The 26,380-nt window shown below is 35.1% G+C and overlaps 2 protein-coding genes and 1 long non-coding RNA gene across 5 annotated transcripts in view; all 3 read left to right on the top strand.

Annotated features, from left to right (window-relative positions):
• LOC127724646 (serine/threonine-protein kinase LATS1-like) overlaps positions 1-26,380 on the top strand; it is a 135,289-nt gene that overhangs the window by 15,211 nt on the left and 93,698 nt on the right. The gene's annotated exons all lie outside the window — the stretch shown is intronic.
• LOC127724761 (uncharacterized) lies at positions 28-18,206 on the top strand. 3 transcript variants are annotated; one of them, XR_007992662.1, is made up of 3 exons: positions 28-2,826; positions 15,481-15,802; positions 17,957-18,206. It is a non-coding gene; the product is annotated as an uncharacterized LOC127724761 (long non-coding RNA). The 3 variants fall into 3 exon arrangements; XR_007992663.1 differs by having other exon boundaries at positions 35-2,666; positions 15,320-15,802; XR_007992664.1 differs by having other exon boundaries at positions 37-2,343; positions 14,997-15,802.
• On the top strand, positions 7,015-11,878 carry LOC127724740 (uncharacterized). Its single transcript, XM_052231836.1, has 2 exons — positions 7,015-7,801; positions 10,500-11,878. Exons 1-2 carry the CDS (start codon positions 7,717-7,719, stop codon positions 11,012-11,014), a joined length of 600 nt encoding a protein of 199 aa, XP_052087796.1. The 5' UTR covers positions 7,015-7,716; the 3' UTR covers positions 11,015-11,878.

The following is a 26,380-nucleotide window of genomic DNA, read 5'->3' as shown; positions in this document are numbered from 1 at the left end:
ATTATTATATGAATATTGCTAATTTTGGAAAGGTATTTTCTTCAAACAATGTTGAAATTTTTTTTAAATACAGTATTCCTGAATACTGCCCTTATATACATGTACATATGTACGTTGATTTTTTTTAAGCCTAAAAATGTAGCAAAATGGATACATAGCGCTTCTACATTCCAGAATCAACGTTGACATTAAGGTTCAGTTTATAAATATCAATAACTTTTTCAATATAAAAATAAGCAGATATGGTGTAATTGCCAATGAGACAACTATCCAGCAGATTTCAAATGACAAAGATATAAGCTATCAAAGGTGACCATACAGCCTTCAACAGTGAAAAAACCCACGCCGTATAGTCAGCTATAAATTGCCCCAAAATGAAAAATTTGAAACAATTCAAACAAGGAAATTAATTTACAATTTACAAAAAAACCAATATGACATGAACAAATGACAGCCACTTAATTTCAGGCTCCTGACTTGGATCAGGCACATAAAGTATGTGGCTAGGTTAAACATGTTTGTGATTGCTCAACCCTTTCCCTTACCATGCTTACCTAGGACAGTGATGTTACAGCACATCATAAGAGCAAACTGTAAAAATCATTTGCAAATAGCCTTACTCAATAAATCAGCACAAAGCACAAACAAACCAACTAACATGTTCCTTTATGGAATTTTATGAAACTTAGAAGATTTTTTATGATCAAAAGACAGCTGAGCAAAATTTTGAAAATAATTTTCCGTATTTTACTGATGAATTGACTTTCTTTTTTTAGCTCACCTGGCCTGAAGTGCCAAGTGAGCTTTTCTCATCACTTGGCGTCCGTCGTCCTTCGTTGTTGTCGTCGTCGTCCGCCGTTGTCGTTAGCTTTTTACAAAAAACTTCTCCTCTGAAACCACTGGGCCAAATTTAACCAAACTTGGCCACAATCATCATTAGGGTATCTTGTTTAAAAAATGTGTCCGATGACCCCGCCAACCAACCAAGATTGCCGCCATGGCTAAAAATAGAACATAGGGGTAAAATGTAGATTTTGGCTTATATCTCTGAAACCAAAGCATTCAGAGTAAATCTGACATAGGGTAAAACTGATTATCAGGTCAAGATCTATCTGCCTTGAAATTTTCAGACAAATCTGACAATCTGTTGTTGGGTTGCTGCCCCTGAATTGGTAATTTTAAGGAAATTTTGCAGTTTTTGGTTATTATCTTGAATATTATTATAGATAGAGATAAGCTGTAAACAGCAATAATGTTCAGCAAAGTAAGATCTACAAATAAGTCGACATGACCAAAATTGTCAGTCGACCCCTTTAGGAGTTATTGCCCTTTATAGTCAATTTTTAACAATTTTTCGTAAGTTTTGTAATCTTTTACAAAAATCTTCTTCTCTGAAACTACTGAGACAAATTTAACCATACTTGGCCATAATCATTATTAGGGTATTTAGTTTAAAAAATTTGTCCCATGACCCCGCCTCCCAACCATCATGACTGACTTGGTTAAAAATAGAACATAAGGGTAAAATGCAGTTTTTGGTTTATATATCTGAAACTAAAGCATTTAGAGCAAATCTGACAGGTGGCAAAAATGTTCATCAGATTTAGATTTATCTACCCTGAAATTTTCAGACGAATCCGACAACCCGTTGTTGGGTTGCTGCCCCTGAGTCAGTAATTTTACAGAAATTTTGCAGTTTTTAGCTCACTGGGCCTGAAGGGCCCTATGTGAGCTTACGCCATCACTTGGCGTCCGTTGTCGTCGTCGTCTGTTGTCGTCTGTCGTCTGTCGTCGTAAACTATTTAAAAAATCTTCACCTCTGAAACTACTGGGCCAATTACCTTCAAACTTTAACTAAATGTTCCTTAGGGTATCTAGTTTATAAACTGTAAGCAGCAATAATGTTCAGCAAAGTAAGATCTACAAAAAAGTTAATATGACCATAATTGTCAATTGACCCCTTAAGGAGTAATTGCCCTTTAAAGACAATTTTACACAATTTGTTCATCAAGTTTGCTAACATTTAAAAATCTTCTCCTCTGAAACTACTGGGCCAATTACCTTCAAACTTTAACTAAATGTTCCTTAGGGTATCTTGTTTATAAATTGTATCCGAAGTTTGTATCCATCGACAAACATGGCCGCCATGGCTAAAAATAGAACATAAGGGTCAAATGCAGTTTTTATACGACCGCAAAAAAATTTTTGTGGTCGTATATTGGTATGACGTTGGCGTCGTCGTCGTCGTCGTCTGGCGTCGTCCGGCGTCGTCCGAAGACACATTGGTTTTCGCACTCTAACTTTAGTTTAAGTGAATGGATCTCTATGAAATTTTACCACAAGGTTCAATACTACAAAAGGAAGGTTGGGATTGATTTTGGGGGTTATGGTATCAACAGTAAAGGAATTAGGGGCCCAAAAGGGGCCAAAAGTAAGCATTTTTGTAACTTCTAGACATAACTTGTGTGTTAGTGTATGGATCTCTCTGACATTGTACCACAAGATTCCATATCACAAAAAGGAATGCTGGGATTGATTTTGGGGGTAATTGCCTCAAAATTTTAGGAATTAGGGGCCAAAAAAGGGGCAAAAAACAAGCATTTTTCTAGTTTCATGACAATAACTTGTGTGTAAGTGTATGGATCTTTCTGAAATTGTACTACAAGGTTCCATATCACAAAGGGAAAGCTGGAATTGAGTTTGGGGGTAATTGCCGAAACGTTTAGGAATTGGGGGCCAAAAAGGGGCCAAAAATAAGCATTTTTCTAGTTTCCAGACAATAACTTGTGTTCAAGTGTATGGATCTCTCTGAAATTGTACTGCAATGTACCATACCACAAAGGGAATGCTAGGATTGATGATGGGGGTAATTGCCTCAATATTTTAGGAATTAGGGGCCAAAAAGGGGCAAAAAACAAGCATTTTTCTAGTTTCAGGACAATAACTTGTGTGTAAGTGTATGGATCTTTCTGAAATTGTACTACAAGGTTCCATATCACAAAGGGAAACCTGGGTTTGAGTTTGGGGGTAATTGCCCTAAACGTTTAGGAATTTGGGGCCAAAAAGGGGCCAAAAAACACATTTTCCTAGTTTCCAGACAATAACTTGTGTTCAAGTGTATGGATCTCTCTGAAATTGTACTGCAAGGTACCATACCATAAAGGGAAGGCTGGGATTAAGTATGGGGGTGATGAATCATAAGGGGGTTCAAAAAATTGGGGGGGGGGGTGGATTTTTTTTTTTTTCCTTTTTTTTCTTTTTTTCCTTTTTTTTTTCTTTTAAAATTTTCCATTTTAAGTTGGTTATTTCTGATTTATATTTAAAAGCAAATAATAATGATATGGTAGGAGATACACACCAAACAGGATGTGTAAATTATTATATAATAAGTATTGTGCAATAGCAAGAAATTTTCAATTGCACAGTATTGCACAATAGCAAGAAATCTTCAATTGCACAGTATTGCGCAATAGCAAGAAATCTTCAATTGCACAGTATTGCGCAATAGCAAGAAATATCAAATAGCACAATATTGCGCAATAGCAAGAAATTGTCAATTGTACAGTATTGCACAATAGCAAGAAATATTTAATTGCACAGTATTGTGCAAAAGAAGATACTTCGTATAAATTGCTTATTTCTTGACCAATTTCAATGGGGTTTTATTCTTGAATTTTTGGGTTTCTTTAATATGCTGAATCTAACCGTGTATTTAGTTTTTGGATTTTGGGCCCCGTTTTTAAATTGGTCCACATTGAGGTCCAAAGGGTCCAAAATTAAACTTTGTTTGATTTCATGAAAAATTGAATTATTGGGGTTCTTTGATATGCCGAATCTAACCGTGTATTTAGATTCTTAATTTTTGGTTCCGTTTTCAAATTGGTCTACATTAATGTCCAAAGGGTCCAAAATTAAACTTAGTTTGATTTTAACAAAAATTGAATTCTTAGGGTTCTTTGATATGCTGAATCTAAACATGTATTTAGATTTTTGATTATGGGCCCAGTTTTCAAGTTGGTCCAAATCGGGTCCAAAATTAAACTTTGTTTGATTTCATCAAAAATTGAATTATTGGGGTTCTTTGATATGCTGAATCTAACCATGTATTTAGATTTTTGATTTTTGGGCCCCGTTATCAACTTTGTCTACATTGAGGTCAAAAGGGTCCAAAATTAAACTTTGTTTGATTTCATCAAAAATTGAATTCTTGGGGTTCTTTGATATGCTGAATCTAACCATGTATTTAGATTTTGGATATTGGACCATAATAGGTGAATGTCCAATTTAAAATTTTTAAGTTCTTAGACCACATTCATTCTGTGTCAGAAACCTATGCTGTGTCAAATATTTAATCACAATCCAAATGCAAAGCTGTATCAAGCTTGAATGTTGTATCCATACTTGCCCCAACTGTTCAGGGTTCGACCTCTGGGGTCGTATCAAGCTGCGCCCTGCGGAGCATTTTATTGGCTTATATCTCAAAAACTAAATCTTTTAGAGCAAATGCGACATGGGGTAAAATTGTTCAATTGGTCAAGATCTATCATCCCTGAAATTATCAGATGAATGGAACAACCCATTGTTGGATTGCTGCCACTGAATTAGTAGTTTTAACAAAATTTTGCAGTTTTTAGCTCACCTGACCTGAAAGGTCAAGTGAGCTTTTCTCATCACTTTGCGTCCGTCGTCCGTCGTCCTGCGTCCGTCGTCCTGCGTCCGTCGTCCGTCGTCCGTCGTCCGTAAACTTTTACAAAAATCTTCTCCTCTGAAACTACTGGGCCAAATTTAACCAAACTTGGCCACAATCATCATTGGGGTATCTAGTTTTAAAAATGTGTGGCGTGACCTGGTCAACCAACCAAGATGGCCGCCACGGCTAAAAATAGAACATAGGGGTAAAATGCAGTTTTTAGCTTATAACTCAAAAACCAAAGCATTAAGAGCAAATCTGACATGGGGTAAAATTGTTCATCAGGTCAAGATCTATCTGCCCTGAAATTTTCAGATGAATCGGACAACCCGTTATTGGGTTGCTGCCCCTGAATTGGTAATTTTAAGGAAATTTTGCTGTTTTTGGTTATTATCTTGAATATTATTATAGATAGAGATAAACTGTAAACAGCAATAATGTTCAGCAAAGTAAGATTTACAAATAAGTCAAATAAACGAAATGGTCAGTTGACCCCTTTAGGAGTAATTGCCCTTTATAGTCAATTTTTAACCATTTTTCGTAAATCTTAGTTATCTTTTACAAAAATCTTCTCCTCTGAAACAACTGGGCCAAACTAAACCAAACTTGGCCACAATCATCATTGGGGTATCTAGTTTAAAAAATGTGTGGCGTGACCCGGCCAACCAACCAAAATGGCGGCCACAGCTAAAAATAAAACATAGGGGTAAAATGCAGTGTTTGGCTTATAACTCAAAAACCAAAGCATTTAGAGCAAATCTGACTGAAGTAAAATTGTTTATCAGGTCAAGATCTATCTGCCCTGAAATTTTCAGATGAATCGAACAACCTGTTGTTGGGTTGCTGCCCCTGAATTGGTAATTTTAAGGAAATTTTGCTGTTTTTGGTTATTATCTTGAATATTATTATAGATAGAGATAAACTGTAAACAGCAATAATGTTCAGCAAAGTAAGATTAACAAATAAGTTAACATGACTGAAATGGTCAGTTGACCCCTTTAGGAGTTATTGCCCTTTATAGTCAATTTTTAACAATTTTTCGTAAATCTTAGTAATCTTTTACAAAAATCTTCTCCTCTGAAACTACGTGGCCAAATTAAACCAAACTTGGCCACAATCATCATTTGGTTATTTAGTTTTAAAAATGTGTGGCGTGACCTGGTCAACCAACCAAGATGGCCGCCACGGCTAAAAATAGAACATAGGGGTAAAATTCAGTTTTTGGCTTTTAACTCAAAAACCAAAGCATTTAAAGCAAATCTGACATGCAGTAAAATTGTTTATCAGGTCACGATCTATCTGCCCTGAAATTTTCAGATGAATCGGACAACCCGTTGTTGGGTTGCTGCCCCTGAATTGGTAATTTTAAGGTAATTTTGCTGTTTTTGGTTATTATCTTGATTATTATTATAGATAGAGATAAACTGTAAAAAACAATAAATGTCGGCAAAGTAAGATCTACAAATAAGTCAACATGACCGAAATTGTCAGTTGACCCCTTTAGGAGCTATTGCCCTTTATAGTCAATTTTTAACCATTTTTTCGTAAATCTTAGTAATCTTTTACAAAAATCTTCTCCTCTGAAACTACTGGGCCAAGTTAATTATAGATAGAGATAATTGTAAGCAGGAAAAATGTTCAGTAAATTAAGATGTACAAACACATCACCATCACCAAAACACAATTTTGTCATGAATCCATCTGCGTCCTTTATTTAATATTCACATAGACCAAGGTGAGCGACACAGGCTCTTTAGAGCCTCTAGTTTGTTATTATTTTGAATATTACTATAGATATATGTAAACTGTAAGCAGCAATAATGTTCAGCAAAGTAAGATCTACAAAAAAGTTTATATGACCAAAATTGTCAATTGACCCCTTAAGGAGTTATTGCCCTTTAAAGACAATTTTACCCAATTTGTTCATCAAGTTTGCTAACATTAAAAAATCTTCTCCTCTGAAATACAGGTGAGCGATTCAGGCTCTTGAGAGCCTCTTGTTTGTTATTATCTTAGATATCATTATAATATCTAATATCTAATACTATTAATTATGATTTTAACCTTATTTTACATGATTTCCAAAGCATCAGTAAATACAGGTGAGCGACACAGGCCCTTGAAAGCCTCTAGTTTTTGCTGTTAACATTAAAATAAAGTCTAAGGTTTAAGTTTTTCAGACATCAAAATCTTTTTCAAACCTTCATGGAATTATTTTTGGTAATATTTATGTGCCTAATGATAATTATCCTCATGCACCTTTTTCAAGAGACTTTTTTGTTTAAACATAGAAATGCCCCTTAAAAGACCATTTAATGGTAAATTTTTAAAGGCAGTGCTTTAATGCCTTTCTAGTTGCCGTGTTAATATTTCTTTCCGCGATATCCAACTTATCTACGTGGGGGGTCATTTAGCTCCAAGTAGATCCGGAAAATGTTGATTCTCTCCTCTTCTTATTGTGGTATAAAATGTTTTTTGTCTCATTTCATTTACATTGGGAAATAGAGAAACGATCATTGTGTTTTGTTAGTTTTAAAAACTTTTGATATATTTGTATTTTACATTATAAGCAGTCAACCGATTGACAAACTAGAATTATTTGAATTCCGTATGGAAAGAGGTCGGGTTAATTTCGAGTGTTATCTGCAATCTAGATGTTTATAAATCATTTCAGTCGTTGATATAATAATTAAAGGTCGACTGAACATGAATTATATTATACAATTTAAAGCGCATTTCTGTTTATGCACGCGAACCCGTCTAACGTTATTGTTATTTCGCAGTTATATAAAGTAGCAAATTATCGTTCCTGAATAGGTGGCGCCGTGGTAGCCGATCCTGTACTTCAACTTCCGGTTTCTGCACTGTGCAACTATTACAGTTGCATTTTTAATTAACGATGCCAAGTACTTGTTGTTGTGTACCTGGATGTCATTTAAGAGGAGGACATGCATTTCCAAATGACTTAAAAAGAAGGAAAAGTTGGATCAACGCCATGGCCCATACGCAGATTGGACGAGAACACGATGAAATCGTGGAGTCCATCTCAATCAGCTGTTGTTTGCAAGGCACATTTTACTGAAAAAGACTACGTGCAGGAAACTATTCATGGTAAAACTCTATTTTCTTTTTAAAATATATAGTTATATATGTAATCGCCATGCGAATAAACCAAAGTCAGTTTACAACCGCAATTATCGTTTTAGAATAAAAGGGGGTGGTTAATTCAAGACGTCATAATTTTTTGGATTACGATTCAATGTGATCTGTTTGAGATTTTTTGGTGCTTGCTACAATTATAATGATTTCTTACAAGAGGTATATCATACTGAGAATTATTTTAGCAGTAATTATGCTTATGTAGTCAGGGGCGTAGCTAGGCCAAAATGATGTGTACTCAATGCCGGAGAAGGAAGTCCTTCGTTAGGGGGTATGGGGCCGTTGAGGTCCCCCTGAAGCTCTGGGGTAAATGGTGCAAAATCCTGCATTCTTGCAACTTCCTTGGACATAAAATGACCTCACGAAAATTTTCTTTTCATGAGTAACAAGACAACTTTTGAAGATAAATTTGAAAAAAAAATTAACTAGAGAAAAACAAACACGTACGGTTTGCTTAGAAATTTGGTTTTTCTAATGTGTAGACTAGTGGGTTAAGCTTGAGTAGGTATTAAGTACAATTAAAATACATGGAGCCACCACCATATATTTTAATTGTTACATAATCAGACTCAACCCACTATATATATATATATATATATATAGAAAAACAAAATTTCTGAGCCAACACCATGCAACTTTGAGGGTAATTTTTTAAGTGAGAAAATACATGAATAATAGAATCACATTTCTTCATGTTTTCTTTTTTAAGTGAACAAGTAGTCTTTCTTTCGGCTTTTAATTCTCAAAGTTAGTTCTGAAAAATCAAGGCCTATTTCCTTTCCTTTCTTCTACTGAAGATGTCCAAAACAGTGTCTGCTGAAATTTGTTTTTCACGGTATATGTTCAATAGACCAAGCCCAGATAAACGATTGGTTTGCATTTTATTTCAGTCAAGTAGGTCTTCACTCTTATCATGGTACTGAAAGACCGTTCTGCAGTTGCCGTTGAGACCGGCACACATGCAAATACGTTAAGTATATTAAAGAATCCCGTGTATAAATCCTTGTTTATAACATTTAATATTTCCTGTAAGTTGTTAGGAATGCCATCAAAATCTCCAGTCCATTTTGCTAACCAACTCCAAATTACAAAGAAGGAATAACAATTTCACGATGAACGATGCTGGTTCTGTAAATGAAAAGAGTAGTTTCCGGAACGGAATATGGCAGCAAAGTGATTATTAACATGTTTGTATAATACTTATTAATTAAATTTATTACCTTACTTTTATTCTTACTAGATTAACCATATTTTTATTTTTGTCAAATTTTCGATGTGTACGCAACTGCGTTTTTGCGTACGGGTTGCTACGCGCCTGGTAGTAATGACAGGAATGCATAAGCTATGCCTCATAGACTTTCTTGAAAAATATCAATGACAATGTTAACAGGAACAAAACAATGACATGCTCTCATCTATATTATAGTTATTTAGGTACAAACAATGTATGTTTGTTGCATACGTCTCTCATTGTTTGTCCTTTGGATTTACATAACATACATTTTGATGTACATTGAATCAGGCTAACATAGTTTTATCCAGATTGTAATGAATAAATCTAGTTAATATTTTGCCAGGTTACTAGTACAAAGGAATTATAGTTATCTCGTACCATTGTAACTCATACCAATGTCAACTCGTACCACTAAACAAAAACTCGTTCCAATGCAAACTCGTACCACTGCTAACTCGTACCACGGTAAATTCATACCATTGTAAACTCGTACCAACTTATTTAAATGCATTCAAATGGTGTTTAATGATGAATATATACTTTAATTTCACTCAATACCTCTTAAGTCTGTAAAATGTATATAATTTGAAATTACAATAACCAATTTGTAGCTAATTTTCCTTGTCTAATTGGATAGAGAAAACCGTGGCAGATTGGCTTTGTTGTCTCCCTTGAATAGACTCTTTTTTAAACTTTTACTGACAACTATTTGATTTAATTTTTAATCATTCCAAATCAGTAACATTGAATAGATTTGGGTATTTTTCTATTGTTTCTAAAAGGAATTTTATTTAATGAAAGAATTTATTGATTGTGTTTTAAAGGTTTAAAATTGTTTATGACCAACAGTTAGAAAGTATGAAATTTATTTTTATACAATATTCAGCACATTTCAGCAGAATATGACCATGCTTATATGATTATACAAGTTGATTAGTTAATAATCAACCAATAATCACACAATCAAAGGAATTTAATATATTTATTAGCATGGTAATTAAGAAATTACATTTGTATTTTTGTCTAAGTTTTCATTAAAATCTGGTATAAATTTCAAAGATATTTTAATTTTTTGTATAAAGCTTAAAAAAAAAATAATCATAAAACATTCGTATTTTTGTCTAAGTTTTCATTAAAATCTAGTATAAAATTCAAGTAATTCAACTTTTTTTATTTAGTTTACCAAAAAAAAATCATAAAACTTTCGTATTTTTGAAAATATTTTTAATGGTACGAGTTTGCAGTGGTACGAGTTCTGATTGGTACGACTTCCCAGTGGTACGAGTGTACGTTGGTACGAGTTTACGTGGTACGAGTTTACAATGGTACGAGTTAACTTGCTTCTGTACAAAGTATGCATTGCTAATGGAAGTTCATTTAATTATCAAAAAACTAATGTTTTATAACCTTTTTCAGGGCACAAACCCACCGTACAGAGACTTAAGTCTACTGCCAATCCCAGCCTATTTTCCTGGACCAAGCAAGAGACTGAATCGTCTGCAAAAAGAAAAATCAGGGCAGTTTCCTGTGAAAACAAAAGAACTAAACTTGATGAATATTGTAGTAGAAATCTAGAGGAAAGTTTTGATTGTAAAGTTGGTTTTCCTGAAGAAGTAATTCATACTGCAGACAGGATTTATGACTGTCCACCACCAACTGCCGAGCTAATGTTGAGCTTCACAGATGGAATTACGCAAACACCATCAATGCCTATATTTTCAGCAGAGAATTTTGAAATGAAGACCCGTGACACAGCCATGCATTTTTATACCGGTTTAGAGTTGTATACTAAATTTTTATTTGTTTTGACCACACTTGGTCCAACAGCACATTGTTTGAGATACATATATTTTCAAATTGATAGGGTGTCATTTGAAAATCAGTTTTTTTATGACTTTGATGAAATTGATGCATTATACAACCAACTTTGAACTGTCTAGATTCTAGATTGAAACTAGTGTTAAGAATATTGTGTAAACATGGATTGTTTTTATGTCTAAACAGTGGCGTGAGGCTAACACTTGGCCATTTAGTGGTTTAGTCAGGTATTTTTCGCCATCCAACTTAGAATTAAAGTTTCCTACAACTTGGATTATCATTGACAGCACAGAATATCCCGTGATAAAACCTAAAGCTCCTAGAGCTCAGGCAACCTTTTCATCATATAAAAACAGAAACTCTGAAAATACTTGTATGTTCGACACCTGGTGGTTTAGTCAACTATGTCTCTAATGCATATGTTGATTGTACCAGTGACTGTGAAATAGTTGAAAGATGTAGAATAGTTCAATTATGTGATCCAGGTGACAGTGTGATGGCAGACAAAGGTTTAAATGTGCAAGATTTGTTTGCTCACTTTTTTCAAAAAAAGAAACAGAATTAGTTCCAAAACTCTTATACGGGATAGAAAAGTCTCCAATTAACACGTGCACATAGAGCTAATTATTGGACTTGGCAAAACACAAAATTCTAATAAATCCTATGAATGGAACTGAAACAAAACTTTCATCTGAAATAACATTTAGTTGTTTTATGTTGTGTAATTTTAGAACTTGTATTGTGCCAAAGGATGCATAAATAAAAGTGACGCAATGAAGTTTGTTCTGATATATATATACAAATATTATTTACAATTACATGCACATGTAAATTGTAATGCATATAAAAATAAGGAGATGTGGTATGATATTCAGTGAGTTTATCGAACCAAAGTGCATAAGAAATGGGTTAAGCAGTTACAGGTGTTACTGTCACCATACAATCTCCAACAATTAGAAAAACTTGTACATGTAAAAAATTTCAGAGATCTTACAACTAAGTTTTGTTGTCTCACCTTGACTTTGGTGAATTGTTTATATCTGTTGATGTAAATATAAAAAAGAAGATGTGGTATGATTGCCAATGAGACAACTCTCCACAAGAGACCAAATGACACAGAAATTAACAGCTATAGGTCACAGTACGGCCTTCAACAATGAGCAAAGCACATACCGCACAGTGAGCTATAAAAGGCCCCGAAATGACAATGTAAAACAATTCAAACAAGAAAACTAACGGCCTAATTTATGTACAAAAAATGAACGAATAACAAATATGCAACACATAAACAAACGACAACCACTGAATAACAGGCTCCTGACTTGGGACAGGCACATACATGTACATACAGAATGTGGGGGGGTTAAACATGTTCGCGGGATCCCAACCCACCCCCTAACCTGGGACAGTGGTGTAACAGTACAATATAAGAGCGAACTATAAAAATCAGTTGAAAGAGGCTTAACTCATCAGATGGATAAATACAAATACAAGTGGACGTGGCCGGGTAGTTGTACATCCAAACAACAAAAAGACACTAAGTACAGATCTGAGAGTACTCGCATTTACTGACAGCTAGTTCAAAGCCACAAACAACTGATATAAAAATCTTGCATCTAAGACTAAATTATCAATCCGTAAGCTCCCTTTAGAATTTTATAAATTTTAGATTTTACATTATTGAGTTGTGGGGTTTTATTCATTAAAAAGGGGGGGATTTTCGAGTTTTTGGACAACAACTCAAAAATGCTTTAAGTAGTTCGCATGAAACTTTGGTGAATTATTTATAGCTATTGATGTAATCTCCCTATTGATTTTCATAAATTTCAAATATGACATTGAGAAGAAATTGAACTTTATTTGTTTATAGTCTGGCAACAGATTTATTAAGTATTGCGCAACAGCACAGTGTATTGCACAACAGCAAGAAATCTTTAATTGAATATAAATTCAATTCATATAACCGATTTCAAGTTCTTTGACTACATTTATTCAGAAGTTATAATATGTCAAATATTTAATTACAATCCAAATTCAGACCTGTATCAAGCTTGAATATTGTGTCCATTTTTGCCCCAACTGTTCAGGGTTGGACCTCTGTGGGTGTATCCAGCTGCGCTCAGCGAATCAATTTATTGCTTAATTAAGAACTCCTTTTTGTCGAGCCTGCAACTTTTGTCGCAGAAAGCTCGACATAGGGAAAGTGATCCGGCTAAGTTCGCTAACTTCTTAAAAGCTTTATATTTTAGAAGGTGGAAGGTCTGGATGCTTCATACTTTGTATATGGATGCCTCATGTTATGAAGTTTCCGTCAGTCACTTGTCCAATGTCCTTGACCTCATTTTCATGGTTCAGTGACTACTTGAAAAAAAAGTAAAGATTTTTTGTAATGTTGAATTCTCTCTTATTATAAGTAATAGGATAACTTTATTTGGTATGTGCATACCTTGCAAGGTCCTCATGCCCGTCAGACAGTTTTCACTTGACCTCGACCTCATTTCATGGATCAGTGAACAAGGTTAAGTTTTGGTGGTCAAGTCCATATCTCAGATACTATAAGCAATAGGTCTAGTATATTCGGTGTATGGAAGGACTGTAAGGTGTACATGTCCAACTGGCAGGTGTCATCTGATCTTGACCTCATTTTCATGGTTCAGTGGTTATAGTTAAGTTTTTGTGTTTTGGTATGTTTAATTATACTGTATGCAATAGGTCTACTATATTTGGTGTATGGAATGATTGTAAGGTGTACATGTCTAGCTGGCAGGTGTCATCTGACCTTGACCTCATTTTCACGGTTCAGTGGTCAAAGTTAAGTTTTTGAGTTTTGTCTTCTTTTCTTATACTATATGCAATAGTTCAACTATATTTGGTGTATGGAAATATTTTATGATCTATATGTCAGTCACACAGGTTTTTTTTTACCTTGACCTCATTTTCAAGGTTCATTGCTCAGTTTTAAGTTTTTGTGTTTTGGTCTGTTTTTCTTAAACTATAAGCAATAGGTCAACTATATTTGTTGTATGGAAGAATTGTTAGCTGTACATGCCTGCCTAGCATGGTTCATCTGACCTTGACCTCATTTTCTTGGTTCATTGGTCAATGTTTAGTTTACTTGGTTAATGTTAAGTTTATGTGACAGTTGTAATAAAGCTTTATATTTAGGACTATCAACATAATATCAATGATTAGTAAAGAAGGCGAGACATTTCAGCGTGTGCACTCTTGTTTCATTCATAAATTACTTTATACTTGGAAATATAATTTTGCTTGGAGTTATAGTTTCTAAAAAAAGTATTGTCATTGAAAGAGTTGACATGTTGCAATGTACATTTATTCTACATAATTCTATGGTACCAAATCAAAAGTTTATATTAAAGAAAGAAGTCAAAGGTTTCCCATCATAGTTTAGTTACATACATTTTTTTTGTACCTGAGGTCGTTGAATATAGATCATTATATAAATAAGGAGATGTGTTATGATTGCCAATGAAACAACTATCATCCATACATTGTACTTACCAGTAACAAACCACATTTGCAAAGTTGAATAAAATACAGTTGATAACATTTACTTATTACTTAAAAGAAAATGCCAAACTATTTTAAACAGTATTTGACTATAAACATAGATAAAAAAGGTACAAACTGGACATAATGCACTAGTTCATAAACAAGTGAGAACAATCGCCTTCATATAGTGCTCAGAATATGACATTCATAAAACTTGTTCAATATCGTTAGAGAACTCTAAATCTTAAATACTGAAAGCCACCTCTGATAAGTACAATGTACTATGCAAGATAATGATATAACTGGACTAAAAATACACACAACCTGTAATTAACTGCCTTTACAGCGCTTTCGCGCTTTGATTGTCTTATGTTGAAGTCTCTTTATCCATTGGTCTCGGGTTTACTGAGAAAATACAATGATCAACCTTTTAAGAGGAATCTTTATAAAGTCTGGTATTTTTATACGACCGAATTTTGCGGTCGTATATTGGTATGTCGTCGTCGTCGTCCGAAGACACATTGGTTTTCGCACTCTAACTTTAGTTTAAGTGAATGGATCTCTATGAAATTTTACCCTAAGGTTCAATACCACAAAAGGAAGGTTGGGATTGATTTTGGGGGTTATGGTACCAACAGTTAAGGAATTAGGGGCCAAAAAGGGGCCAAAAATAAGCATTTTTGTAACTTCCAGACAAAACTTAGTGTGTTAGTGTATGGATCTCTCTGACATTGTACCACAAGGTTTAATATCACAAAGGGAATGCTGGGATTGATTTTGGGGGTAATTGCCTCAAAATTTTAGGAATTAGGGGCCAAAAAAGGGGCAAAAAACAAGCATTTTTCTAGTTTCATGACAATAACTTGTGTGTAAGTCTATGGATCTTTCTGAAATTGTACTACAAGGTTCCATATCACAAAGGGAAAGCTGGAATTGAGTTTGGGGGTAATTGCCCAAAACGTTAAGGAATAAGGGGCCAAAAAGGGACCAAAAATAAGCATTTTTCTAGTTTCCAGACAATAACTTGTGTTCAAGTGTATGGATCTCTCTGAAATTGTACTGCAAGGTACCATACCACAAAGGAAAGGCTGGGATTGAGTTTGGGGTAATTGCCTCAAAATTTTAGGAATAAGGGGCCAAAAAGGGGCAAAAAACAAGCATTTTTCTAGTTTCAGTACAATAACTTGTATGTAAGTGTATGGATCTTTATGAAATTGTACTACAAGGTTCCATATCACAAAGGGAAAGCTGGGTTTGAGTTTGGAGGTAATTGCCCTAAATGTTAAGGAATTTGGGGCCAAAAAGGGGCCAAAAAACAAGCATTTTTCTAGTTTCCAGACAATAACTTGTGTTCAAGTGTATGGATCTCTCTGAAATTGTACTGCAATGTACCATACCACAAAGGGAAGGCTGGGATTGAGTTTGGGGGGATGAATCATTAGGGGGTTCAAAAAATTTTTTTTTTCTTTAAAATTTTCCATTTTAAATTAGTTATTTTTGATTTATATATAAAAGCAAATAATAATGATATGGTTTGTATATGTAAATTAAGTTTTTTTGAGTTCTTAGACCACATTCATTCTGTGTCAGAAACCTATGCTGTGTCAAATATTTAATCACAATCCAAATTCAGTGCTGTATCAAGCTTGAATGTTGTGTCCATACTTGCCCCAACTGTTCAGGGTTCGACCTCTGCGGTCGTATCAAGCTGCGCCCAGCGGAGCATTTTATTATGTTTTAAAAAGTGTAAACTTTAAAGGGGCATTGGCTGTCAAATTCATGTTCACCAATTTGACTCAAATTTCTCACATTTGGTTTATATCGTACATACAAATAAAAACTTATATCCAATTTACAAAAAGTCAAAAAGAATTAACAATGAATGGACTTTTTTATACAACTGCAAAATTTTGCAGTCCTATTATGTTATGGCAATGTCTGCAGCAGCGTCCGAAGACATTTGAGTTCACAGACAATAACTTTAGTATATCTATGAAATTTTAGCACAAGGTTCCATACCATAGTAGGAAGGTTGGGATTGATTTGGGGGGGTATTGTCTTAGCCGTTTTGTAATTAGGTGCCAAAAAGGGTCCAAAAACAAGCAGTTTTACTGGTTCATAGACAATAAAGTGGTTCGCAGACCGTAACTTATGTATATAATTCTTTATAAATTTTGCACATCATTCTCTATTCTGCACATTATTCTCTTCATTTTGGCCTATTTTTCTCTCTTCTTTTTTTTAGCTCACCTGGCCCAAAGGGCCAAGTGAGCTTTTCTCATCACTTGGCGTCCGTCGTCGTTGTCCATCGTCGTCGTTAACTTTTAAGCTCACCTGGCCCGAAGGGCCAAGCGAGGTTTTCTCATCACTTGGCGTCCGTCGTCCGGCGTCGGTGTCTTCGTCGTCGGCGTCGTCCGTCGGCGTTTGCTTTTTACAAAAATCTTCTCCTCTGAAACCACTAGGCCAAATTTAACCAAACTTGGCCACAATCATCATTAGGGTATCTTGTTTAAAAAATGTGTCTGATGACCCCGCCAACCAACCAAGATGGCCGCCATGGCTAAAAATAGAACATAGGGGTAAAATGTAGATTTTGGCTTATATCTCTGAAACCAAAGCATTTAGAGTAAATCTGACATAGGATAAAACTGATTATCAGGTCAAGATCTATCTGCCCTGAAATTTTCAGACAAATCTGACAACCTGTTGTTGGGTTGCTGCCCCTGAATTGGTAATTTTAAGGAAATTTTGCAGTTTTTGGTTATTATCTTGAATATTATTATAGATAGAGATAAACTGTAAACAGCAATAATGTTCAGCAAAGTAAGATCTACAAATAAGTTGCCATGACCAAAATTGTCAGTTGTCCCCTTTAGGAGTTATTGCCCTTAATAGTCAATTTTTATACGACCGCAAAAAAATTTTTGTGGTCGTATATTGGTATGACGTTGGCGTCGTCGTTGTCGTCGTCGTCGTCGTCTGGCGTCGTCCGGCGTCGTCCGAAGACACATTGGTTTTCGCACTCTAACTTTATTTTAAGTGAATGGATCTCTATAAAATTTTACCACAAGTTTCAATACCACAAAAGGAAGGTTGGGATTGATTTTGGGGGTTATGGTACCAACAGTAAAGGAATTAGGGGCCAAAAAGGGGCCAAAAATAAGCATTTTTGTAACTTCCAGACATAACTTGTGTGTTAGTGTATGGATCTCTCTGACATTGTACCACAAGGTTCCATATCACAAAAGGAATTCTGGGATTGATTTTGGGGGTAATTGCCTCAAAATTTTAGGAATTAGGGGCCAAAAAAGGGGCAAAAAACAGGCATTTTTCTAGTTTCATGACAATAACGTGTGTGTTAGTGTATGGATCTTTCTGAAATTGTACTACAAGGTTCCATATCATAAAGGGAAAGCTGGAATTGAGTTTGGGGATAATTGCCGAAACATTTAGGAATTGGGGGCCAAAAATAAGCATTTTTCTAGTTTCCAGACAATAACTTGTGTTAAAGTGTATGGATCTCTCTGAAATTGTACTGCAAGGTACCATACCACAATGGGAAGGCTGGGATTGATGATGGGGGTAATTGCCTCAATATTCTAGGAATTTGGGGCCAAAAAGGGGCCAAAAAAACACATTTTTCTAGTTTCCAGACAATAACTTGTGTTCAAGTGTATGGATCTCTCTGAAATTGTACTGCAAGGTACCATACCACAAAGGGAAGGCTGGGATTGAGTTTGGGGGTGATGAATCATAAGGGGGTTCAAAAAATTTGGAGGGGGGGGGGGGGTTTTCTTTTAAAATTTTCCATTTTAAGTTGGTTATTTCTGATTTATATTTAAAAGCAAATAATAATGATATGGTAGGAGATACACACCAAACAGGATGTGTAAATTATTATATAATAAGTATTGTGCAATAGCAAGAAATTTTCAATTGCACAGTATTGCACAATAGCAAGAAATCTTCAATTGCACAGTATTGCGCAATAGCAAGAAATCTTCAATTGCACAGTATTGCGCAATAGAAAGAAATATCCAATAGCACAATATTTCGCAATAGCAAGAAATTGTCAATTGTACAGTATTGCGCAATAGCTAGAAATATTTAATTGCACAGTATTGTGCAAAAGAAGATACTTCGTATAAATTGCTTATTTCTTGACCAATTTCAATGGGGTTTTATTCTTGAATTCTTGGGGTTCTTTAATATGCTGAATCTAACCGTGTATTTAGTTTTTGGATTTTGGGCCCCATTTTTAAATTGGTCCACATTAAGGTCCAAAGGGTCCAAAATTAAACTTAGTTTGATTTTAACAAAAATTGAATTCTTAGGGTTCTTTGATATGCTGAATCTAAACATGTATTTAGATTTTTGATTATGGGCCCAGTTTTCAAGTTGGTCCAAATCGGGGTCACAAATTAAACTTTGTTTGATTTCATCAAAAATTGAATTCTTGGGGTTCTTTGATATGCCGAATCTAACCGTGTATTTAGATTCTTAATTTTTGGTTCCGTTTTCAAATTGGTCTACATTAAGGTCCAAAGGGTCCAAAATTAAACTTAGTTTGATTATAACAAAAATTGAATTCTTAGGGTTCTTTGATATGCTGAATCTAAACATGTATTTAGATTTTTGATTATGGGCCCAGTTTTCAAGTTGGTCCAAATCGGGGTCCAAAATTAAACTTTGTTTGATTTCAACAAAAATTGAATATATGGGGTTCTTTGATATGCTGAATCTAATCATGTATTTAGATTTTTGATTTTTGGGCCCCATTATCAACTTTGTCCACATTGAGGTCAAAAGGGTCCAACATTAAACTTTGTTTGATTTCATCAAAAATTGAATTCTTGGGGTTCTTTGATATGCTGAATCTAACCATGTATTTAGATTTTGGATATTGGACCATAATAGGTGAATGTCCAATTTAAAATTTTTAAGTTCTTAGACCACATTCATTCTGTGTCAGAAACCTATGCTGTGTCAAATATTTAATCACAATCCAAATGCAAAGCTGTATCAAGCTTGAATGTTGTGTCCATACTTGCCCCAACTGTTCAGGGTTCGACCTCTGGGGTCGTATCAAGCTGCGCCCAGCGGAGCATTTTATTAACAATTTTTCGTAAATTTTTGTAATCTTTTACAAAATCTTCTTCTCTGAAACTACTGAGACAAATTTAACCATACTTGGCCATAATCATTATTAGGGTATCTAGTTTAAAAAATTTGTCCGATGATCCCGCCTTCCAACCATCATGGCTGACTTGGTTAAAAATAGAACATAGGGGTAAAATGCAGTTTTTGGTTTATATCTCTGAAACTAAAGCATTTAGAGCAAATCTGACAGGTGGCAAAAATGTTCATCAGATTTAGATTTATCTGCCCTGAAATTTTCAGACGAATCCAACAACCCGTTGTTGGGTTGCTGCCCTTGAGTTAGTAATTTTACAAAAATTTTGCAGTTTTTTGTTATTATCTTAGATATCATTATAATATCTAATATCTAATACTTTTAATTATGATTTTAACCTTATTTTACATGATTTCCAAAGCATCAGTAAATACAGGTGAACGACACAGGCTCTTGAGGGACTCTAGTTTAGAGAACCAGTGAATGGAATGAAACCAAACATGGCATGAATGTTCCTTATGAGGTGCTGACCAAGTGTTGTTACTTTGAAGCCGATCCATCATCCAAGATGGCCACCAGTGGGTGAATTAGTTTAACATAGGACCCTTTGGGAAATACATACAAATGTCTTCTTTTAGAGAACCACTGAATGGAATGAAACCAAACATGGCATGAATGTTCCTTATGAGATGCTGACCAAGTGTTGTTACCTTGCAGTCAATCCATCATCCAAGATGGCCGCCAGCGGGTGGACTTAGTTTAACATAGGACCCTATGGGAAATACATACAAATGTCTTCTTTTAGAAAACCACTAAATGGAATGAAACCAAACATGGCATGAATGTTCCTTTTGAAGTGCTGACCAAGTGTTGTTACTTTGCAGTCAGTCCATCATCCAAGATGGCCGACAGCGGGGGACTTAGTTTAATATAGGACCCTATGAGAAATACAAACAAATGTCTTCTTTTAGAAAACCACTGAATGGAATGGAACCAAACATAGCATGAATGTTCCTTATGAGGTGCTGACCAAGTGTTGTAACTTTGCAGCCGATCCATCATCCAAGATGGCCGCCAGGGGGGGGGGGGGGACTTAGTTTAACATAGGACCCTATGGGAAATACATACAAGTATTGGCCTCAATCATTATTTGGGTATCTGATATGATTCTATCTATCTTTACATGATTTCTAAAACCAAAGTAGAGTCAGGTGAGCGACACAGGCTCTTGAGAGCCTCTAGTTTTAATCATTATCTGAAATATTAGCTATTTATTCTCTATCCTGTAAACCCGATTTAGACCCTTATATAACTATTCTTTTTTAGCTCACCTGGCCCGAGGGCCAAGTGAGCTTTTCTCATCACTTGGCGTCCGTCGTCCATCGTCGTCTTTTACTTTTTACATTTTGAACTTCTTCTAGAAAACCACTGAATGGAATGAAACCAAACATGACATGAATGTTCCTTATGAGGTGCTGACCAAGTGTTGTAACTTTGAAGACGATCCATCATCCAAGATGGCCGCCAGCGGGGGACTTTGTTTAACATAGGACCCTATGGGAAATACATACAAATGTCTTCTTTTAGAGAACCACTGAATGGAATGAAACCAAACATGGCATGAATGTTCCTTTTGAGGTGCTGACCAAGTGTTGTTACTTTGAAGGCTATCCATACTCCAAGATGGCGGCCTGCGGGGGACTTAGTTTAACATAGGACCCTATGGGAAATATTTACAAATGTATTCTTTTAGAGAACCACTGAATGGAATGAAACCAAACATGGCATGAATGTTCCTTATGAGGTGCTGACCAAGTGTTGTGACTTTGAAGCCGATCCATCATCAAAGATGGCCACCAGTGGGGGACTTAGTTTAACATAGGACCCTATGGGAAATACATACAAATGTCTTCTTTTAGAGAACCACTGAATGGAATGAAACCAAACATGGCGTGAATGTTCCTTATGAGGTGCTGACCAAGTGTTGTTACTTTGAAGCTGATCCATAATCCAAGATGGCCGCCTGCGGGGGACTTAGTTTTAACATAGGACCTTATGGGAAATATTTACAAATGTCTTCTTTTAGAGAACCACTGAATGGAATGAAACCAAACATGGCATGAATGTTCGTTATGAGGTGCTGACCAAGAGTTGTTACTTTGAAGCCGATCCATCATCCAAGATGGCCGTCAGCGGGGGACTAGTTTTAACATAGGACCCTATGGGAAATACATACAAATGTCTTCTTTTAGAGAACCACTGAATGGAATGAAATCAAACATGGCATGAATGTTCCTTTTGAGGTGCTGACCAAGTGTTGTTACTTTGAAGCCCATCCATCATCCAAGATGGCCACCAGCTGGTAACTTAGTTTAACATAGGACCCTATTGGAAATACATACAAATGTCTTCTTTTAGAGAACCACTGAATGGAATGAAACCAAACATGGCATGAATGTTTCTTATGAAGTGCTGACCAAGTGTTGTTACTTTGAAGCTGATCCATCAACCAAGATGGCCACCAGCTGGGGACAGTGTTTAACAAAGGACCTTATGGACAATACATACAAATGTCTTCTTTTAGAGAACCACTGAATGGATTGAAACCAAACATGGCTCGAATATTTCTTATGAGGTACTGACTAAGTGTTGTTACTTTAAAGCTAATCCTTCATCCACGATGGCCACCAGCAGGGGGACTTCCTTTAACATAAGACCCTATTGGAAATGCATGTATACAAATGCTTCTTCTAGAGGTGCACTGAATGGAATGAAACCAAACATGGCATAAATGTTTCTTATGAGGTGCTGATGAAATGTTGCTACTTTGTTGCTGATTTACTGTTCAAGATGGCCACCAGGATTTTTTATTAAATTACAGGACCAATATTAAACCAAATTTGGCCTCACTCATCATTAGGGTATTTGTTATGATTTTAATCTATTTTAACATGATTTCCGAAACTAAAGTAGAATCAGGTGAGCGACACAGGGTCTTGAGAGCCTCTAGTTTTTATTACAGAACAAGTCAGCAAATTGCGGCTAAAACATTAATGTTAAATAAATAAATCGATGCATTAACAAGAATCGGTGCAAGAATAAGTGTCCATATGACACCAATCCCCGCTTGCACTATTACATATATATATATCTATGTTAATTTTACATATTTGTTAAACAGTTCTTTTCATAATGAACATGAGAACCAATTTTCATTTTGATGTGATCTCAAAGTAACTCAAATAAAAAATTTAACTTCATACACGCTATAACTGACATTTCTTTGAAAACTGACTCTTGAAATCTGGGTCAAACCATAAGGACAAGTGGCGATAAGGGCCTTATTTTGGGATGGCTGCGTCTTTCAATTAACTTTTCATGTTGTGACCTTTGAAAATACAGCTGTTTCACAAACCACTAACATATTTGGGGTACCCATTTTGTATCCGCAGTTCCATTAATTATAATTTATTGAAACTTTCTCACAATTTTAACCATATAATGGTTATGTGCACTTCTTATTTTGTTTATGATCCGTATCATTTTTGGGGTTTTTCTTTCCAAAGCATGAACTTTTGCCGTTGCTTTATTTGAGGGTACCCTCTATGTATCCACAGGGCAACACCTCCTTAACCCCTTATTTCAATTTATTGAATTTTCTCACACTCTCAATCATATGATATATATAATTCCATTGTGCACTACCAATTTTGTCTTTGATCTGAATCCTTTTTTGGGGTTTCTTTTATTAAAGCATGGACTTTACAAGGGGCAGGGGTATTATTTTGTGAGCTTTACTCACAGTCTCACAGTACCTCTATTTTCATCTGTTTTCAGGGCAGAATATAGAATCATCATATTTCATTTCACTTCCCTGTAAATCAAAAATTTGAAAATTTGTAGTTTGTTTACTTTTTCCATACAGGGAACTGATTTTTGTTGAGCCTGTGACTTCTGTCGCAGAAAGCTCAACATAGGGATAGTGATCCAGCATCAGCAGTGTTAACTAACTACTTTAAAGCTTTATATTTTAGAAGGTGGAAGACCTGGATGCTTCATACTTTGTATATAGATGCCTAATGTTATGTCCATTGTCCTTGACCTCATTTTCATGCTTCAGTGACTACTTAAAAAAAAAGTTCTGATTTTTTATAATGTTAATATCTCTCTTATTATTAGTAATAGGATAACTGTAGGTTGCACTTTGTAAATACAGCTGTTTCACAAACCACACCTCTTTTGGGGAGATATATAATATTCATAGATATTTTGTTTGTTTACGTACTGGTTCCCAGATATGATCTCTTTGTTTCATCTCATAGAGACATAACTTGGGAATGTTACCAGTATGTTTACACATGGTTGCAGGGAATTTTGAATTCTGAGGGTCACCTAAAGTGAAGGTAGGGGTAGTACAGAACTTAAGTATAAGTTTAAACTCTTAGAAGTTCGGGGCATATAAATGTTGAAAATATGCCGCACAACCCTATGTTTTGACCTTTGAATAAAATAGTAGTGCATATCAACTTTCCGTTCTAGGATATAATTTTTCACGAAACTTCATAGTAAAAGTGGCACAGTTTTAGCTGTCAAGGGAGTTCCTATGGGAAATTGCATTGTCTATATTTACAGAAATGCAACCTGTATTTAGTATGTGCGTACCTTGCAAGGTCCTCATGCCTGTCAGACAGTTTTCATCTGACCTCAGCCTCATTTCATGGATCAGTGAACAAGGTTAAGTTTTTGTGTTCAAGTCCATATATCAGATACTATAAGCAATAAGTCTACTTTATTTGGTGTATGGAATGATTGTAAGGTGTACATGTACAACTGGCAAGTGTCATTTGGGCTTGACCTCATTTTCATGGTTCAGTGGTTAAAGTTAAGTTTTTGTGTTTTGGTCTTTTTTTCTAATTATGCCCCCGCCGTAGCGGAGGGGGCATTAAGTTTAACCCTTGTCTGTCTGTACGTATGTACGTATGTCCCAAAATTGGTTTCCGTTCTCTAACTTTAGTTTGCCTCAACCAAATGTTATGAAACTTATACACAATGCTTATTACCACAAAACACAGATCAAGTATGAATTTTGGTGGCGTCACTTTTACAGTTCTAGAGTTATGCCCCTTTACAAATGGAAAAATTGCTGAATTTTTCGTTTCCGTTCTCTAACTGAAGTTTGCCTCAACCAAATGTTATGAAACTTATACAGAATGCTTATTACCACAAAACACAGATCAAGTTTGAATTTTGGTGGTGTCACTTTTACCTTTCTAGAGTAATGCCCCTTTGCAAATGGAAAAATTGCTGAATTTTTTCGTTTCCGTTCTCTTACTTAAGTTTGCCTCAACTAAATGTTATGAAACTTATAAACAATGCTTATTACCACAAAACTCAGATGAAGTACAAATTTGGGTAGCATCACTTTTACAGTTCTTGAGTTATGTCCCTTTATAACATTATAAGCAAGCGGGGGCATCATCTGTGTCCCATGGACACATTCCCCATTTATTCTATACAGTCAAGGGTGTAACTTAAAAAAATTATTACAGAAAATAACATACATGTTGTTATTACAGATAAAATCATGAGTTGTCTACTCTTTGTTTCTAAAATTTTCTTCATCTGTAGTAACATATGTTTGTTATTTGTTAAATAATCATAAATATTTTTATTTTTGGTGGGCACTAGGGAATTCTTGAAACTTTGCGCAGTGACTTAATATGTAGCCTTGATAACAAATTTTTCAAATTAAATTAATACATTTTTAATCAACCATGGTAAATCAATGAGACAAGGCTTTCAAGGGATTAAACTTAGCTGTAATAACAAGGCTTAGTTATTACAGGCATGTAACTTATTACATGTATTATATGAGAGTATAATAATGAGACAGTTTGGTAATTACTTGGAAGCTTGCTCAGAACCTCATTACATGCTCTGATCATTATTTCTTACAATAAATTAAAATGCATTGTGATTAAGCATGCTGTATGTCTGAGCAAAGGCTTTGAAGTTATGTGGAGAAGCTGTTATAACACCCTTTAGTTATTACATGCATATTTTTTCTGTAATAACATAGGTGTACTATGCATGATTGGTAAACTATGAACTGTTATATCTTTCTAAAGTTTAGTATACATAAAGACAATAATAATATCAATAGAACTTGTAAACATTTTAACAAAACAAATGATGTATATTGCCACTTTGAAACATGTATCATACATATGTTATCACAGTTTTTATACGACCGCAAAAAATTTTGAGGTCGTATATTGGTATCACGTCGTCGTCGTCCGCAGACATTTGGTTTCCAGACAATAACTTTAGTATTGTTAAATAGAAATCTATGAAATTTAAACATAAGGTTTATAACCACAAAAGGAAGGTTGGGATTGATTTTGGGGGTTATGGTCCCAACAGGACCCAAATAAGCATTTTTCTAGTTTCATGACAATAACTTGTGGAACAGTGTATGGATCTCTCTGAAATTATACCACAAGTTTCCATACCACAAAGGGATGGTTAGGATTGGCTTTGGGGGGTTATGGCTCAAACCGTTTAGGAATTAGTGGCAAAAAAGTGAGAAAAAACAAGGGTGTCCTGGTTAATGGACAATTACAAATTACAGTGTAAGGGAGGTAATTCAAACACAACTTTGAATTACCTCCCTTACACTGCTTTTAAATTATGTATAAAGAATTTTTGTATTGTCTTGAGATGATTAGCTGTAAATTCATTTTTAGCTCACCTGGCCCGAAGGGCCAAGTGAGCTTTTCTCATCACTTGGCGTCCGGCGTCGTCCGTCGTCGGCGTTAACTTTTTACATTTT

The sequence above is a fragment of the Mytilus californianus genome, unplaced genomic scaffold (assembly GCF_021869535.1).
Source record: "Mytilus californianus isolate M0D057914Y unplaced genomic scaffold, xbMytCali1.0.p SCAF_14, whole genome shotgun sequence".
Taxonomy (NCBI): domain Eukaryota; kingdom Metazoa; phylum Mollusca; class Bivalvia; order Mytilida; family Mytilidae; genus Mytilus; species Mytilus californianus.
Note: the sequence above shows the minus strand (reverse complement) of the source record. Positions and strands in the feature narration are given on the sequence as shown.